Source organism: Epinephelus moara, chromosome 2 (assembly GCF_006386435.1).
Source record: "Epinephelus moara isolate mb chromosome 2, YSFRI_EMoa_1.0, whole genome shotgun sequence".
Taxonomy (NCBI): domain Eukaryota; kingdom Metazoa; phylum Chordata; class Actinopteri; order Perciformes; family Serranidae; genus Epinephelus; species Epinephelus moara.
Genome location: NC_065507.1, coordinates 39,397,407 through 39,416,982, shown reverse-complemented (window position 1 = coordinate 39,416,982; position 19,576 = coordinate 39,397,407). Strand labels below are relative to the sequence as shown.

Sequence of the window (19,576 nt, the reverse complement as noted above, 5' to 3'; positions counted from 1 at the left end):
GTCAAGTCCCGCATTGACTTCAAAATTCTTCTGCTTGCATTCAAGGCCATCCATAATCTTGCCCCCCCATATCTTTCCAGTCTTCTCCACATCGCCACTCCCTCTCGCACCCTCCGATCATCCTCCTCCATTCTGTTGACTGTCCCCTCCGCCCGTCTCACCACCAGAGCTTTCACCCGCTCTGCTCCCCGGCTCTGGAATTCTCTTCCACCCGAAATAAGGAACATCAGTACACTATCACAATTCAAGTCCCGACTCAAAACACACCTGTTTAAGATCGCCTTTTCCCTTCACTAACCCCATTTCCTGTCCACATCTAACTGTTTTTACTCGTGTGTACTTTTTGTGATTTTCTTTTGTAATCTTATTTTAAATTATTTTAATTGATTTTATTGTGTACTGTGCACTGTCTTTTATCCATTGTAAGGTGTCCTTGAATGACAGAAAGGCGCCTAAGAAATAAAATGTATTATTATTATTATTATTATTATTACTTCTGATTTACTGACTATCTGCTATAATAGAATTGTAATGTTACAGTATCTCATGTCTGTGTGTTTAATACAGAGCTGAAGTCATCATGTAGTTGGCCTCGATTTGCATTCAGACTGGAGGCAGGGGAAAACAGCTCGCCTGGCTCTGTCTGAAGTTAAAAAAAATACACCCACCAGCACCTCCACAGCTCACTAATTACCACATATACTAGACATAAGCCCTTTTCACACTGCGATCGTACTATAGAGCCGCTTCAAAGTCCCTTTCTCATTCCGCCTTTGCATTTTACACAGAACCAAACAACGGCAGCGTCGTGCTGCTTCAGTATGATGTTAAATAGCGTGCCAGCATCCCAGAAGCAAAACAGGCGTGACGGGCATGACATGTAACACAACAGCATCGGCCTCTAGTGTGATATATAACAAACGTGTAAGCAGCCTGTGTGCCTGTGTGTCCTTGTGTATCAGTTTGTGTCCCCTCTTTAAATTTGAAGGCTTTTGCAGGTCTGTGAATGCAGTGCAGGTGGAGCTCTTCTTTCTTTCCTCAGCAGCAGTTTGTGGACTTTTCAGTTGCAGAGTGTACTATTGATCAGTCAGTCCAATCAGAGCTGATCAGAGAGATGGATAAGAGGAGCAGCGGTTTGAGAGTGACAGCAAACTTGTAGACCCAGGACCTGAATGGTTAAGTTTCCCTTTCACTGCGCCTGCCGTTCTGCTGCTCCATCTGTGACAGAGTACACTCTTACTAAATGGTATATATATTTCAACAGTACACCTAATGAAAGGTCCAGCTCCAAAAATAGAAAATCAAAACGTGACAGCAAATTTTTTTAACTGTGGCAGGCTGCCATAAATAAAGGAATGTGTGGGAAACCCTGACATGGCAACAAAAATCATTTAACGTCTCTGAAATATGGTGGTTGATCTAGTCCAATGCTTGGAGGGTAAGGAGTTCCCGGACCTCATCGTTTTCACAGTTTGCTGACATTTTCTGCCTCTGTTCTGCTTCTTTGAGTTAGCTGCTAACTGCTTTTAGCTGCTGTGGGTGCTGTGCAGTGGGTCGCACACATAACATATCCTCAAAACCTCGTTCGGCCCGTGGTCCCATTTTGTCAGCTGTCCCTTTTACACAGATGCTGATTGGGAGCTGTCACTATCTTCACTGCCACCTTAAAGTCAAGAATACTCTGTTCCACAGTATGTGTTCCACCTTATATACAAAACAGCGATGCAGCACAACAGCACGTTAAAGGGACTTAATACTGAGCCCGGTCTGATAGTGCATTGATATAACAAACAACTTAAAACAAATTTAATTTATTTAGTGAGTTTTAGGGGTGTTGGTAAGCTTATTTGAACTGGGGACAGAGACAGGCTAGTTATTTCCGTCTGTCTGCAGTCTTTGTGCTAGATTAAGCTAATAAGCTGCTGGCTTCAGCTCTATACTTCTGCAGGTCATGTTGCTGTGTTTTAGAAATTTAGATTTCTTAAACAACCCTTGGCATCCATCACATCATACGTATGTCTGTCATTAAAAAACTTACAAAATGTGCTTGAGTTGTCTAATTACTGATAATGAAAATCTTGACTGCACCCCATTTTTTGTCAAGGGTACATTATTGGCAGTGCACTACAGACTTCTCAAATCAATCTGCACTCTAACTGCAGATTGATTAATATTAATTTGGACTTGATGTTCACAATAATGAACTACACAACTCAAGCAATTTTTAAAAGGCATCGCAGTCAATACAAACTAAAAGTCATCAGTCATTTATAAGGCAAGATATCCAAGTTTCTAACGTGCAATGAAATCCCTTCCTGTAGAGTAAGTCAATAACCATTGGCTGGCTGTCATTTCTCATGTGCCACCCAATTATGTGCAAGACCCACCAATCACACGATTTTCGGCTATGTTTTTGCTTTAAACCACGGCTGATGTATGCAAAGACTATCATTATTGACATAAAACTAAGAAACCAAATGCCACTTAATGTCTCTATGCTGACATTTTTTACCTTTATACTGTCCAACTGCTGTGGCAGGATCCGCAAAAAATCATCTGGGAGATTTCCGAGCAAAGGAGGGTTCCAGTTCCGGTAACTTCTGACCTGCTGGTGACCTGGAGGTGGCTGGGCTTCAAATCTGTGAGAGCCCATGGAGTAACAGGAGACATTAGTGATTTTACCAGCTGCATTAGGTACATTATCAACTTACCTCTAGCTATATTAAAACTACAATTAATTATTTATATGCTTTAAATTGCCCACTCAAAAAAATCACATGGGACGGCCAGACAAAGGAAATATCTATCGGATTTCCATATTTCAGTTAGAGGAAAAAAAGGATCTTATGAATGAGGAAATGCCTGGTGAGCACTTAAGATAAATAAGACATTTACAGGAACAATTGGGAGACAATTTGTAGCGTTGTCATACAAATAAAATTGATTGGCTGATTGATTATAATCTGACTATTAGTTTATTTTGTTTCTGTTTCAGTAGAATTGTGAATGTGTGAGCATAATGCACTGTCCTGTGTTGTCTACTTTGGCTACATGAATGGCAAGGTCAGTCAGTCAGGCCACCACTTTGAACTAGACTTAAATATGTGAGCAGCTATTAGATTGATTGCAATGAAGTTTTGTGTCAACTCCAAAGGATGAATCAAAATGGCTTTTGGTGATTTTATGTTTTGAGAGAAATATCTCTGCAACTATTGGATGTGTTGGGATGACATTTTGCACAGATGTTGAAGGTCCCTGAAAGATGAATCCTAATTGCATCTATCTACTTAAAGGACTGGCACAGAATTAGAAACAGACAGTCATGGCTCCTATTTCATGCAACCAGTGAATTGTTACCCTGACTTTTCAAAACGTCACTTTGTCCAAAGACCAAAACTCCATGAGCATTGGCCAATTCAGGAACATAGCTTAGCTGAACACTGAGGAGAGGATTTTCTTTTCAGTCCTGGTGAGATGGATTACAACCTACTTAATAGAGAATGGCTAAATCAATACCGGCTGCCAGAGGGCATGAGTCCCAGGTTTCCTCGGCTGCACGAAACAAGCCATCATGATTTGGGAACAAATGGCTAAGCAGGAGAGGGAGATCTGCATGTCATCCCCTGCATCATGGACCAGCTCATCCACAATCTGAGAAGGCAGTATACATCCAGACTCTTAAACAAGGAGGTGGGGAAGACCATCCTTTAGCAGAAGGCTTGTTCAAGACTCACTCAAGCAACCTACTTGAAAGTACAAGGTGTGGTGTTATCACTTGATCTTGTACTTGTAGGTAATGTAGCCTCTGAACCAGTGTTAGGTCACCTCATCAGCCACAAGCCCGATGGATGCCAAAGCCAACTCGCTCATTCGTGGATGGTGGGTGGAAGATACTCCATCAACCCCTGAAATCCATCACTCTCTGGTACAGGCAAGAGAAGGCAAGGCTGGTGATGCAGCTGAGGGGCTCTGTGGTTGAGACGGTGAAAGACATGGCTGAGAAGACGGTTATTAGCTCAAAGCACTACAGTGCCTTGTACTTGTGCTATGTTAACAGCACAAGTGTTACGGGGGAGAAACATTTTGCCTACATTTCCATGAACACCAATGCAACACAATGCAATCTAATCAAAGCAACATAAATCAGTCTGGCTATGTAGTCACACTCTCAATCCTGTCCACTGGGAAGGTGCAAACAAGAATTATGTTCATTTTGAATTGATCTAAAAATTATTTTTTGATGAATCAAGTAATGGTTTGGTGGACTGGCAGTAGTATTGTCAGTTTTGGTTTAATTTACCTACAAAATGCCGACACCTATTAACCGCTAACTAACCAGTTAATTTAAAAAAAAAAGAGGCCTTTCCTTTTGGTCCAGCGCTCCTTCAAATCACTAAGTTTTAGCACTGCATTTCAAAGTGCTAACCACTTAAAGATCATTCATAGTTCTGCTTTGAATCGACACCGTAGCTACGGCGTAGGCTCCACGTTGACGTAGAGCCTACGCCGTAGCCTGATGTGCACCTCTCCAGAATTGTAACTACACATCGCGGTGACGCAGACCTCCTGTCTGTTTCTGTATACTGACACCTTTTCCCTCAGTGGAAACGAAGCTTGTATTTACTTGTATTTCACAGATAAGAAACAATAAATTGTGAAGACAGTAAAGCCTCCACTAAAATAGCATTTTAAGTCTTGTGTGTGATTTATCCTTTAGGGATTTATACTTCGGGATTTATCCTGGCTTCATATGAACAGAGGAAATCTCCGCTCGTCGCTAGGCTAATTTATACAATGTAAAATGCCATAGGCTGGTGCTTATAACGTTAGCATGTTGTATTTGCTTGGAAAACGTGTTTAGTGTAAGACAGTTGTTTTGTCGGTGAATCTTGTGAGTTGTAATGGAGCCAAATTGTGTGCCGTTACCTTTGTTAAATGTTGCTGTTGTCTCTGACTTTATATGAGAAGAGGGAAAGATCGCTAGCCGCTAGGCTAATTTATACAATGTAAAATGCCATAGGCTTGTGCTAATAACGTTAGCATGTTGTATTTGTGGGGAAAATGTGTCCAGATAAAGACAAGTGTTTGTCTGTCAATGCTGCCAGTTACAGTGAAGCTGATTTGCGTACTTGTGTTTGAAATTGTCTCTATTAAGCCATATTTAATGTGTGTTTTGAATCAACTAAACTTTACAGCACTTTACAGAGTCCTCTACCACCTACTAGTGTTGGAGGTGTAACTGCAGAGTGACACAAACACACCACAGCACATGTTAAATTGCTCACAATGGCGAAGGTGACGTGCGTAGGCTACGTGCATAGGGTCTAGGCACAACCCTAAATCCCCTTTTAGAAGTGGTGAAATTTTAATGTTTGGTCTTGCAAATGCTTTGCCTTTTATTTTATTTTCTGTTAGGTTTGCTGACAGACAGCTGAGTTAATGTGGAACGTGCCCACTGCACAACCTTTGGTCTCCACTGATTTCTTGGCCGCTCTTTACTGTGCATCATCGGGAACTGCCCATTGGTTCGACAGCCCATTGGTTCGACAGCCCATTGTTCCGACCATATTAAGCCCATTGGTTCGACAGCCCATTGTTCCGACCATATTAAAGGTTTAGGCACAAAAACCACCTGGTTAGGGTTAGGAAAAGATCATGGTGTGGGTTAAAATGAAAAAGAAAGTGACAAACACATAAGACATCTGGGTCAGGTAGGGTTGCAATGACATACTGGTTTTAAAGTATACCGTGATATAAAAGTTGACAGTTATCATACAGTGTAAATTTGCAAATTTACGATACTGAAATAAAAAAAATGCAACCGGATGGAGAATCTCACCTTTATTTTAGTTGTTTTCAGGGGGGAGAGTTTTTACACATACTTCCATTACAAAAATGGTTAAACTTTCAATAATAGTAATAAAACGCTTGTTCAACCAAAAGTAACCCCCATTTTCAGTCCTTGAAGGGTCATTCTGACTGATAATAATATAAATTCTGTAATACTGTGATACAGTGAAACCATAACATTTTCTGAGACGGTTACCATACTGTGAATATCTCATACCGCTGCAACCCTAGGGTCAGGAGGATAGCTAATGTTAGCTAGCTAGCTAGTGGTTCTTGTCATTTGGCGATTGCAGCTGGTAATGCTGTCCCGGTGGCAGAACAGGTTGCTGCAGAAAAAATGTGCCGAACCTCTGCTTTCCCCACTAGGTCACCCCAGTGAGTAAGTGACTTCATTTTGAACGGCAAAAACCTTTTAGCATTGTTTACTATGTTAGCACCACTAACGTTAGCCGTGTTGACACTGTTTACTGTGGTAACATAGTCAACAATGCTCTAGGGGTTTTATGGCTCAAAACTGAGCCTCTTACTCACCAAGGTGACCTTGTGGGAGACTGGAGGTTGGGCACAATGTTTCCATGGCAACGCTAGCAATGATAGCGAGCTCCAACCAGACCCAGGCGGTGTGCCGTGCAGTAAGCTGAAGAGTAACAAAATGATCCTATGGACCAGTGATTCCGAACTGGTGGGTTGTGGTCCAACAGAAGTACCTTTTCCTGCTGTAGAGTGAGCGACTAATCGACAGCAACACGACAGAGACAGCAAACTAGCTTGTTGACATGTCCAAGCCCAAGAATGACGATGAATGTAATAAACTGTGGGGACCTCGAACAAATGACCGAGGAGAAATCTGGACCCCATGGCTGAACGAGTTGGGAACCACTGCTATAGACCAACAACCAGTTACAAATATTCTCTGCAATTAACTAATTAACAATTAACTGTTAACATCCATGATTGGTAAAGAGGAGCAATTTTTTCAAATGTTACGCCATGAGGCACCAGTAGGAGGGTCAGATTATCTTTTTTTTCACCTACAAACCCTCCATACATTTCATAAAACCAGACTCAAACTTTATTTGTTAAGTAAAAACCTAATGAGAACACTAAGCTTTTACAGTGGCTCTTAAAGGCCTCAGCTTCTGCTATGTAAGAATCCGGTCCCTCTTCCTTACCTTGGCGGGGGTGTTGGTGGGGCTTCTGGGTATTTTCTGTCATAAATGTGCATATCATAGGTCGGTGGAGAGTAGACTGGAGGGGGTTCCTCATCTGAACTGTCAGGTTCCAATGTTCGCTCCAGAATCTAGGAAAAAAAAAACACAAAAAGCACAACACAAGCTTTGTTTCTTTAAACCTGTCTTACCTTCATGCACTTTTAATTTTGCAAGAATTACAATTTGATTTCAATGAGAGTCAATTATCTAAGGCTTAGGCCATCGTAAAACAGAACATACTAAATTTGACCTCCTTGTTATCTTTTATTGCTTTGGTGCAAAGCCGGAATGTTACAGTTCTGCAGTGCTCAATTCAGAAGGAGCACCCTTCCTGTCATTGAATTTAGATGTTTGGACCGTTGATTAACGAAATAATAACATGCCTGACTACAATGGAAACTGCTACCGAGCCATCTCTATATAAACTGAACAAAAATTTTAACCCAGCTCTTTTATTTTTGCTCACATTTTTACAGGTTTAAGTTAAAGATTAAAGACTTTTTTATGCACTGAATAGATACATTTACTCAAAATTTGTCACAAATCTGTTACAATCTGTGTTAGTGAGCACGTCTCCTTTTCCAAGATAATCCATCCACCTGTTAGGTGTGGCATATCAAGATGCTGATTAAACAGCATCATTACAACACATTATCACTACCCTGCGAAGATCACAATAAAAGACCACTCTAAAATGTGCAGTTCGATCACACAACACAATACCATAGATGTCACCAGTTTTGAGGGAGTGTTTCATTGGCATGCTGACTGCAGGAATGTCCATCATAGCTGTTGCCTGTGAACTGAATGTTTATTTCACTACCATGAGACGTCTCCAACTCATTTCCATGAAGTTGGCAGTACATCCAACTCATCTCACACAGGGGCGTCGTTTCAGCAAAAGCTAAGGTATGGCAATATGACATGACGTCACAGAGCTACTGATGATGGAGTTTCAAAAATATGAACTTATATAAAACTTCACTTTGGTCTTTGACCTGTCAGAAGTACATACTATGCTATTGAAAACTGTTTCAAAGGACATGAAGCTGTTTCTCACATTCATAATACCTCATGTCTGCATGTAATGCACGACTTGGTGAGAGCAGTGAAAACATCGAACCTATTTCGGCGCATATTTCAGCACCACGGACAACGAGTGGACGTTTAATTATCATTAGTCATGTGTTTAACTTCACAGAAAATAAAGAAAATAAATTAATTACAAGCTCATTTCTAGAAGATAAGCAAGGGGTCCGGTGTATGAAACACAGTAAAAAAAAAAGAAGGCCAATTTGGTACAATACTGTATAGACGAATTTATTGGAGTGTCTCCAGAGACCGAAAATACAAGCTTAACATGCCGACATCTACAGCAGTCTACAGCAGTAGAGCAAAATGCTTTTACAATACACAGATAACTCACATAACTCGCGGAGGAGCGAAGTGGCGAACAATTTGACTCAATAACACTCGTATTCACTAACACTCGTATTCACTGATGAGCATATTATTGACCTATTTAAGTGCAATACAATGAAAACAACCAGCCAGTGCGCCTCGGACTATCTAACATATCACATCTGATCACTTGCAACAAATATGAAGGACACTCACAAGTAAGATGACTACAGAACCTCTCTTTTTTTTCCCTCCCGATTCCAAGGTATGGCAGCTGCCATACCTCGCCATACCTAAATGATGCCTATGGTCTCACAACCACAATCCACATGTAACTAGACAAGCTCAGGACCTCTACATCAAGCATCTTCACTTGCAAGACCATCTGAGACCAGCCACCCAGACAGCTGATGCAACAGCTGGTTTGCAGCACCACAGAATTCCTGCACAAACCTTTAGAGAAAGTCTCAGGGAAGCTCATCTGCATGCTCGTCATCCTCACAAGGGTCTTGACTTAACAGTAGGGCTGGGCGGTATTCACGGTGATGGTAAATAGTTTCCATCCTAGACTTGTATGGCTTTTTAAATTATTTTATTTAAGGTGTAAAAAAAAGAGAGAAGACAATACCGTGATATCATACCATCACCGCATCCCCCCAAAATAATACCGTGATATTGATTTTAGGCCATACCGCCCAGCCCTACTTAACAAACATTCATCATTCAGTATGTTTACATGACAGTAGAGAAAATTGATATATTGTGTCAGTCCAACTAAAACCAGACTTTTGAAATACATGTAAACATGTTAGTCCAACTGAAATCATACCAAAACTGAATTTCTCAGCGTTGGACTAACACACCCAGATAATGCCACCGGGAGTTGAATCGGATCCAAACTGGCCTAGGTGCTCTGTGCCGCTCTACAGTTTCTGCCCCGGGCTTTGACCCAAAAGTCAAGTAGCATTAAATGCATAACAGATGAGAAGCCGGTAACAACATGGCAGAATCCACATCCAGAGCCATGCTTTTTTGGACGGACGAAACATACAGATCTGTAAAGTTGTCCATCATGGTACCAGTTAATCACAAGAAAACCATAGCTAACTTGTTTGGTCTGTGATGTAATAGGCCAGCCGGAAAAAGATTCAATCCTCACAAGCTGAAAGGGGGCATATCGCCACCTATTGTAGTGGAGTCTGACACACTTCGGTCAATAAATCAATTCCCCATCCTGTGCTTGTATAGTGGGACGAGGACAGTAGCCCAATTAATTGGCTGAGACATACAACCGTAGTTCAACTTAACTGGGCATGTAAACGTACGATTTTTAAATGACTTTTGCAGTAATGAAGGTGGTTGGATGTACTGCCAAATTTACCAAAACAACTCTGGAGACTTCTTATGGCAGTGATGTGTATATTAAGTTCATGGACAACACCTGGTTGACATTCCTGCAGTGTGCATGCCAATGGCAAGCTCTCTCAAAACTTACTCACTGTGTGATCAAACTGCACATTTTAAAAGCAGCCTTTTGTTGTAACTATCCCAAGGCACACCTGTGTAGTAATGATGCTGTTTAATCAGCATCTTGATATGTTACACCTGTCAGACCGATGGAATATCTTGGAAAAGCAGAAATGCTCACTAACATGGGTTTTAACAAATTTGCGACCAAAATTTGAGAGAAATATATCTACGGTTTGTATGAATAAAGTCTTAGATCTTTAACTTAAACCTGTGAAAACTGTGAGCAAAAACAAAAGTGTTGGTGTTTAAATGTTTGTTATTTGTATCATAATAAGTGAGTTGCCACTGTGGAACATTTGGCTCTTTGATTAAACACATTCATGCTGAAAAACAAAGCACTCATACTACTGAGCCTGTCCTTCACTGCACTGTCAGCCCACTGTCACACACAAACACAAAGATCAGGAAGCATGTACATGTCTGAGTGTGTTTGTGATGGGAAATACAGGAAGGCCATTAGGCAACACATTATAGTTTAATGCTCAGGTTGGGATCAACTTCAATCTTCAAATTCAAAATCAATTAGTGCTTGGGTCAGTATCATCTCTGGTAGGTCATGAAGCCCTGGGTCAATATGAGATCAGAACAAATACTCCACAGTCAAAAGGGTTGTAATACCCATGATTGTTGGGGTCTGATCATATGTTATGAGGCACAAGAGAATTAACAAAAAAAAAATTATATGCTGTGGCTATGGGGCTATAGCTCAGAGGTAGAGCGGGTTGTCCACCAATCAGAAGATCAGCGGTTCAATCCTCGGCTCCTCCAGTCTGCACGTTGAAGTATCCTTGTGCAAGATGCTTTCATCGGTGTGTTGAAAACTAAGTAGTCGGTGGCACCTTGTATGGTGGCCGAGGCTACCAGTGTATAAATGTGTGTGAATGGGTGATTGCGTCTCGTAATGTAAAAAGCGCTTTGAGAAAGGCGCTATACAAATGCAGGTCCATTTACCATTTTTATTTTAATGTATCAGAGTTTCATGTCAATCACTTAAATAAAAGTAGAGGCTTTGGTTTTTATTTTTTTGTCAGACTGGGCCTACTTGAGATTCCCCAGTGGTGTTGGTGCCCTTGGACCCTTTCCACTGACCTCTGCTGGGATGCTGTCATCTGAGTCCGAGCTGTCATCTGAGCCCTGTCCGTCAATGCTCATCTGGAGCAGCTGGTCAATAGTGGCGTCCACAGCTCCATTGTTGGAGCGCAGCACACACTCAATCACCTCATAGTCCATAGAAGGGAACATGGTCTTGAAGTCCTCCATGGCCTGGTTGAACTCCAGGCGTCGGACCTGCCGGTTGGGCCTGCTGTTGTTGAGCTGGCCCGGTCCGCTGCCACCCCCACCACCACTTCCACTGCTTCCAGAGCCTCCATTGCTGCTGCTGCGCTTGAACAGGCTAGTCATCCTCAGGGCCTGGCTGTCTCAGGAGCTGCCAACCTACTGATAGGATGGCTCTTCTTTTCTGTTACCAACACAAGCGCTTTGGCCCCGTCAGTCTCACTTGCTTTCCACTTTTCCCCCACTCAGTTTCTCATTCTATCACAAACATGGCAGTCTTTTGATGGGAGTTTAGAAAAAATGGAGTCCCCAACCCCACCCCCAATGCTACTCGTTATTCAGCTGCATCTGGCATGGCTGACTGTATTACAGAGTGTGCAGGGACTGTAATAGTCAGGTGGTGACAGAAATGAACGGCCAAGGTCCTGTCACCAGGTAGAGGTTATAGTCAAAATCCGCCAGGAAATGCACATAGCTACATCAAAGTCATCAGCATCTACAGAGAGAAATGAAAGGCAGTGTGTTAGTAAAAGCTAGCAACACAAACTTTACATAGTTTTATTATTAATGTATAAACTAGTCCATACCCATTGAGTGCCCAGTTGCCCACATACAGTTTCGCATGGTGTGTGTTGGGGATACAGGTCATAGGAAATTGGAGATTCAATAGTCAAGTGAACCCATTAAGAATTGCAATGTATTCAGACAGAGTTTTTGTGAATTTGATAGTACAACTGCTTTATTGAAAGTACAGTAGTACCATTGCCAGTAGTGGGATAGTTAGTGGGCTAAAACTGTACATTAGTAGTTGAGGTAGCACGGTGAAACTTAGACTTAGACTTATTTAATGTCTATCAAACTTTACATAAAATGGAATTTTTAAAAGGCAGATAGTTAAAGTGTTTATATGTTTTATTGACTTAAAAGTGGGGTGCACTGGTAGTTCATATGGGAAAGGTGCGGCTAGCCCTTGTTGCAGCGGTGTGGGTTGGAATATGGCCTTCGTTCTTTGCTGCATGTGTTCCTTGCTCTCTCTGCCCACCCCGCAAAAAAACCCACCACCAATTCCATGAAGTGTATAACAGAAATTGATATCGCGGTTAGGCCTAGATAAGAATTTAGCTCTCTAGCGCCCCCATTTTGTTTGATGGGGTCAATAATGGAGGGGTCCCCTCAGATTATGTGTGGTCATATGNAAGTACAAAATAACGCTTTTTCAAGGGCGGCGATGCTGGAAAAATAGGACAATAGCGTAAAGTGCCACGCGTGGAGCCGCCGCCGGTGTGGGTTTGTAAATAGAAAATAATGGGGGCGGCTGTTTTGACGCGCGTCGTACGCCGCCGATGTGTTTTGGCCTTTACACTTTAAAAAAATAAAGAATCTGAATTTAAACTCAATTTGTCTGACTTACATTTATCTCTTTCATATCATTAATGCATAGATGTGATATGCAGTCTGACTACATACAGTAGCCAATTGGCATCTGGCATAGGCTAGGCCTACTGTATGTAGTCAGGCTGCATCTGACAGCCCAGTGTGACGTAGGTTAAACAAACAAACAAACAAAAAAAAAACATGACTTTTTTTCCCACACATTGTTGTTTTGATCTGTTGGTGTTAGCTTAATGTCACATGCAATGTGAGTTCAATAAAGCCAGCTGAAATGTTGCAAAAAAGGATTTCAGATTTTTTTTCAAAACCTCCCGACTCTGGGCCAGCTAAACGTCCGAGAGAGACAGCTCACAGTGTGACACCTGAACCCTGTGTGCCACTGCCAGCAAGCAGACAGTAGCAGGAGCAACAGCGGCAGCAGCTAGCCGAAGGACCCGGCTGCGGTCCTCCCTCCCCAGTGCCACCCGGTGATGGCCAAGAGGCATTATCCTTCAGACCATCGCATGATTATAATTTTCCTGTCAGGAAATTTAGCGGGGAGAACTTCACTCGCTCCTGTAAGGCCACCTGGTTCAGAGAGTGGCTGGAATACATTGCGGACAGTGATGTCATTGTGTGTGGTGTGTGCTGGTCAGCTGTCAAGAGCAAGCTGGTCGTGTCAGAAACCGACAGTCTATTTTTGAAAGATAAAGGCTTTTCAAACTGGAGAAAAGCAACGGAGAAGATCAGGGACTGCGAGAAGACTCGTATTCATTTAGATGCGACCCAAAGATTGGCTGCATTGAAAACAATGCCAATTAATGCGCTACTCTCTGAGGCCGCTGCTAAAGAACAGAGAACAGCGTGGAAAATGCTGGAGCTCATTTTCAGCTGCGTAAGATTCCTGGGGCGCCAGAGACTCCCTCTGAGAGGGGCTGCAAATTGGGATGGGGTGTTATGGCAGCTAATGGTGGAGAGGGTACACACTGATCCTGACCTGGAGAACTGGATGAAAAGGAGAGACAACTGGATGTCTGGCAGCACCCAAAATGAAATTCTGGAGCTGTGTTTCATGACATTCAGAGAAAAATCGGAGCCAAAGCATTCCAAAGTCCTTTTTTTGGCTTAACTGCTGATGGGACCACTGACGTCAGTGGCAAAGAACAGTGTTCATGCAGTATACAGTTTGCTGATCACAATCTGGAAATTCAGAATTTCTTCCTTGGCTTTTACAACGCCCCAGACACAACAGCAGAGATGCTGTTTTTGTGCATAAAAGATGTCCTTGTTTGGCTCAATTTGCCAATGGAGAAGCTGAAAGGCTACTGTTTTGATAGAGCCAGTAACATGTCTGGGAGGTTCACGGGAGTGCAGGCAAGATTAAAGGAAACATGTCCTGACTCCGTGTTTGTCCAATGCGCAAATCACTCTCTGGATTTAGTGTTACAAGAAGTGGCAAAAGAAGTGCGCCTTGTTGCTGATACACTGAACTTCGTACAAGTCACAGTTGTTAGTAATGATTCAGCAAAGAGAAAAACCTTATACCAGTCTCTTTTTGGATGTGGAGAAGTGATAAACCTGCTTGCCCTGTGCCCAACTCGGTGTTGGTTTGCTCAATTGCTCAAAAAGGGCACCACTACGCGCAGTCTTTGGTTTGTTTGCCTGCGTTACTGTGTTTACTCCCTGTGAAGCAGTGGCTCAGTCACTGCAAGGCATCAAGGTCACAGCCCTTGGATCAATGGAAACTGCCAAACTCCTTAGCCAGCGACTGAACACACTGCGACAGGATGACACCCACCGCCGACCCTGTGGCCAAGACCAAGCAATACGCAGGGCACTACAACCTAAAGCCACCACATCCAGCATGCACCAGCAAGACCCCAGCGCGTTTTCGCCATACAGCGGAGGAGGAGGAACGGGAGTTGAGGAACATGGAGGGTAAATAACAATAATAATAATAATAATAATAATAATAATAATAATAATGATAATGATAATGATAATAATAATGATAATAAGGCCTCACGATAAACTTTATTTTGGGCTATATCAACAGTATTTTGAATTAACACATAGCCTACCATAAAACTCATCAATAGTCTGTAATTGTGTATGTTGAAAGAATGCAACAACAATAGTCTGTAATTGTGTATGTTGAAAGAATGCAACAAATGCGAACACATAGCGCAAATATTTAGTTTTTGCTTGTTTTGTTATTTTATTTATTAACGTTTTTTTTTTTTTTTTTAAATTGAAAAGATACAACATAATTTGTGAAAGAATGTGAAGTAGAATTGCCTAAATATCCTCCGGGGCCTTGAAAAGTGACACTCTCCATAAAACATATTGCGGACAGACAGTTTTGATGTAGGCTATCTATCCATAGATTATGACATTAAAAAACCGATAAAGTTCAAACAATAGTCTGAGTGGGCGGAAGTTTGCTGCAGAGATCAGCCTCTCATTGGGCGGAACGAGCCACCCGCTGAAGTCCCGCCCTACCACCTCCGGTTGTGTAGCAGTTTTCAACCGTTTTCAACACGTCCTTTACTAACTTTTGCGGTGTTTGATCTTGCGGGGATGTAGCCATTTTTCTGCCATGGTTTGCGTCCTGTAGGTGATATTTTTGTGGGCGTGTTACACCAAAACATGTTTCCCCCCGGCAATATTTTTGCAAGCGCACCGTTGCTGTGGCACCGCCCAGAACGATTGTGATTGGTTGAAAGAAGTACAAGCAGCCGGGGCGTTTTTTTCTCCAATCTCACAGTGAGTCGGCCCAGCCAGACCTTTCTTTTCTTGAGAAAGGTCTGGTGAGCGAGACTAACAATACTGTACCGCCATGTAGCTACGACTATTTATTAAGCAATAAGCCAGTAATGAATAATTCATAATACACAAACAACGGTATACACTATCAACTGACCAAGAACATACACTCATGCAACTTTCATGAGACAGCTAAAGGAGAAAAAAAAGGATATGGACAGAAATAATGAAAGAAATAACAAACCATATTCATAATAGGATTTTGAACTTAAATGGGAAAATATAAGTTTGACCCAGCTTAAATAGGCAGCCCATATGGAAACTATTACTAACTATTACTAACTATATAGAAAAGTTGTTTAATTCATGTTATATTTAATACTGCAGAATATCCAAGCCTGTGGAAGAGAAAACTGTTTGAGGCCCTGGACCTGCTGCGCTCAGAGGTGGAGCGGCGTTTTGATCAGGAGGGACTCGCGTAGCTGCAGGGCGAGGGCAGGCAGTTCTCACGGTGGCTCAGGGGAAGCGAGAAGATGTGGGTTCCCCGGAACTGACCCCCTTTCCACGAGAGCGGCTAAGCCTTGAGCTGGACATACTGAGGGATGTGTGTAGGGGACGAGAAGTTAGCACCATCCAGGATGTTGTGTCCATCCTGCAAACCTTGCAACCCCAAACCCGCTCCATGCTGTCGGAGGTGGAGAAGCTCATTAAGCTCTGTCTGGCCCTGCCCATGTCTGTCGCGGCATCCGAGCGCTCTTTCTCAGCCTTGCGCAGGCCGAAAACCTGGCTGCGCAACACCATGACGCAGGAGAGACTAACACATTTGGCCATTATGAACGCTCACAGTGACCTTATAGATGAAAGCGATGTCTCGACCCTCCTTAAAAAAATTAAAAGTATTCATTGGCTCATAGAAGCTCAGTTTTAGTAAGTTTCCCAACTTTTTCCAAGAGGGAACTTTAGATATTGGTCCCTAGATTATGTTCATCGAGTTTCATGCAGATCGGTCAAACTTCCTAGGAAGAGATCGATTTTAAGTGTTTTTNGATTTGCCCATTCAAAGTTTGAAATTTCAATTGGTTGCTATAGCGCCCCCATCTGGCCAATTGATGTAATATTGCTTCATTCACATCCTCCATGACCATCTACCACTGTGCCAAATTTCACATGGATTGACCAAATCAGTGAGGAGAAAAACGTGGAACAGACACACAAGAATCCAAAAAAAGGCGAACGAACATTGTTTATGAATTGAAGTATTCAGGGTCCACATTTAACAACAGCAAAACTATATCAAAACATCCTTTTACAAACACTTGTCGAGTGTAATTTCAGTCTCAATCAAGTTGTATGCTCAGCACTTTCCAAACACATCCATTTTCACTAAAATGTTACTATTCAAAACACTTCCACCTGCAAGAAGCATGCCCTTAGCATGCGTGTGTATATGAGCTCCATTTGAGCAGAGTATGTGCACACTCAGGAAAGTTACATTTGGATTACTGCATGAGTTGTGTGAGAATTTGTAAACAGATGTTTTGATATAGTTTTGCTGTTGTTAAACGTGGTCCCCGTTTACTACAATTAATAAAGACTGTTCACCTTTTTGGATTCTCCGTTCACTCTGGGGCATGACAGAAAAACAAAGATTTCTTTACAAATTCAGCATAACGTGTTAAGTAACTGATATACAAATGGTCATTTGGTGAGTGAGGTATTCCTTTAATTTACCTACCAAACAACACATTTAAACAACACAGCTGGTCCCACTGTTGCCACTGTACAAAAGCTTCTCAAAGTTCAGGTTTTGCATTGGAAAACGGATGTAACATTCCAGTGCATACTGTGAATGCTGTATATATGGTTGCCTCTGACAACCGAGAAATCTGGTATTCATGAATTGTAGGGATATGGAGGGAGAAGCTAGCCGTAGCTTTCTCTTAATCTATTTGTGATTCCTGCCTCTCCCTTCCTTCCTGCTTCACTGGGGGTTCATTGTAGCTGGCGGCTACCCAGTGCCACATGGCAGTGCCAGGCCCCATCCACAGCCTATAAACAGAGCCCCTCTCTTAGCCTCCCATTTACTAAGAGTCTGGCTCTGATGTAAACAAGATGCCTCCCCTAATAGCCTTTCCTTCATGCCACACTGAAGCAGTGTGTGTGTGTGCACGAAGAACAAGAGACACTGAATGAGAGTGTTACAGGAATTAAAAATACTCTCATGCATGTATTTGCAGGCAACTATGTACTGCGATTAAGGCTCAGGGATACAGTGAGGATGGAATTACATGTAGGTCATTTATAAAATGACCTGAAATGAAATTAGACCTAATTCTACAGGCACTGGTTGCAGGCCCGAACCAGAGATCTTGTTACAGTTTTTGCAGCTCATCAATCCCTTTTCCACCGCAAAACTCCTGATAGAGAACCAAACGTTGCTGCATTATGTTCCAGCTGAGCCACGATTGCTCCACAAGCTTTATGACCCCAATCTGCTTTAGATAGGACTGAAAAATATTTCATAATAAACAATACGTGACATATTAGATACATACAGTTTTGACATAAAGTTGGCTCAACCAGTTTGTTTTCTTACTATTTAAAAGTGTTACTGCTTCGTGTGATCAGTGCAACAGATTGCAGTGTGAATTATGACACCACAAAGAATAACAGATTTCTTCTTTTCTTTTTTTTGCTTAATGTTTTACTGAAGAGGGCTTTGCAATTTTGGCCAGGACTGCATAAAATGATAAAATGTCACCAGCACATATGGCTGCTCTATATGGTTGAAATTATTATTAAGATATCAATATGGACATTTTCAGATATTGCTACAGTATTAAGCGATACACTGGCCGACTTAAGGATAAGATAAGATAAGATACACCTTTATTGATCCCACAATTGAGGTGTATCTTATCTTATCTTTAAGTCGGCCAGTGTGGGAGCGGAACCACTGTCGGACCTATTCATTTTGAAACACTTGACAATGGATGGCAGCTTCTACTGTAATCGATTGTGCTTAAAGAGCTAATGATATCATCTCATATCGATCTGAGGCCCCTGAATTGAATTGAGTCGAAATCGTATCGTGGCAGACTTTGTGATATAAGCAAATATTCTAACTTTGTCTAACAAATCAATAAAATATTGTATCATTATAAATCTAGCTTTTTACACCCCTGGTCTCGCTCAAAATATCTAACTTGTAGATAGTCAGTAAGAAACATAATAACAGTACAGGTTAATGACACAGAAATATTCTAAATTAACCATGTAACGGTTCTGCCAGAGGATGTGAGCACACAAGTATTAGTGTGTATGTGATACCATGCTGTGGCCATGCTCTCACAAAGATATCTTCCCAACATCATCACATTAATCTGCACCTAAGAACCATGCTATATTTAGGACACAATCCAGGACTCACTGTCCCCACAGAGGGGGGGGGGGGGGGGTTTGTGTGTCTGACAGTTGCTTGCCAGCTGAAGCATAAAAAAATAGAAATATCTGAGTGGTCTTTCTTTTGACCAGCTACACTGGTACATGAGCAGTGAACATGTGCACCAATGTCTGCAGTTACAAGATGGTGGTATAGTGTCACACTCCTATCACATCTCACAGCTCAACCCTAAGCCTCAGATGTCACTTGCCACTCTGTCCAAGTAAAGGATCACGTCAATCCGTCACGACCTCTGAGCTTCAAAATTTATATTTAGTGTTGATATCAATTTTCATATTCATGTTCCCTTCATGCTGATGCTTTCTTCCCATGTTTCTTACCTAAAAGACTGAGCTCAGCGTATAACACAGTGACTTGTTTGTTGCATGCATGTTGAGTCACTTTAGGTGTTTAATCTGACCTTACCTGTTGCCTGATGTATGCTACTGTGTAAATCTGTTAATCTCATGAGTAGATCAATGTGGGACTACCTCACTGACACCATCGCTAACTGACTCACTGTCTCACTGCTTTACATACGCTGAACAAAAATATAAACGCAACACTTTTGTTTTTGCTCCCATTTTTCATGAGCTGAACTCAAAGATCTAAAACATTTTCTATACACACAAAAGACCATTTCCCTCAAATATTGTTCACAAATCTGTCTAAATCTGTGTTAGTGAGCACTTCTCCTTTGCCGAGATAATCCATCCCACCTCACAGGTGT

General features: G+C 41.9%; 1 protein-coding gene across 1 annotated transcript in view; it reads right to left on the bottom strand.

Annotated features, from left to right (window-relative positions):
• Positions 1-19,576, bottom strand: part of cuedc1b (CUE domain containing 1b) — a 52,863-nt gene that overhangs the window by 15,600 nt on the left and 17,687 nt on the right. Inside the window, exons 2-4 of the mRNA XM_050056296.1 lie at positions 11,082-11,763; positions 7,023-7,150; positions 2,513-2,639 (exon numbers count right to left, since the gene is read on the bottom strand). Of these exons, the coding sequence (XP_049912253.1) occupies positions 2,513-2,639; positions 7,023-7,150; positions 11,082-11,393 (567 nt within the window). The 5' untranslated portion in view covers positions 11,394-11,763. The remainder of the gene's footprint in view (positions 1-2,512; positions 2,640-7,022; positions 7,151-11,081; positions 11,764-19,576) is intronic.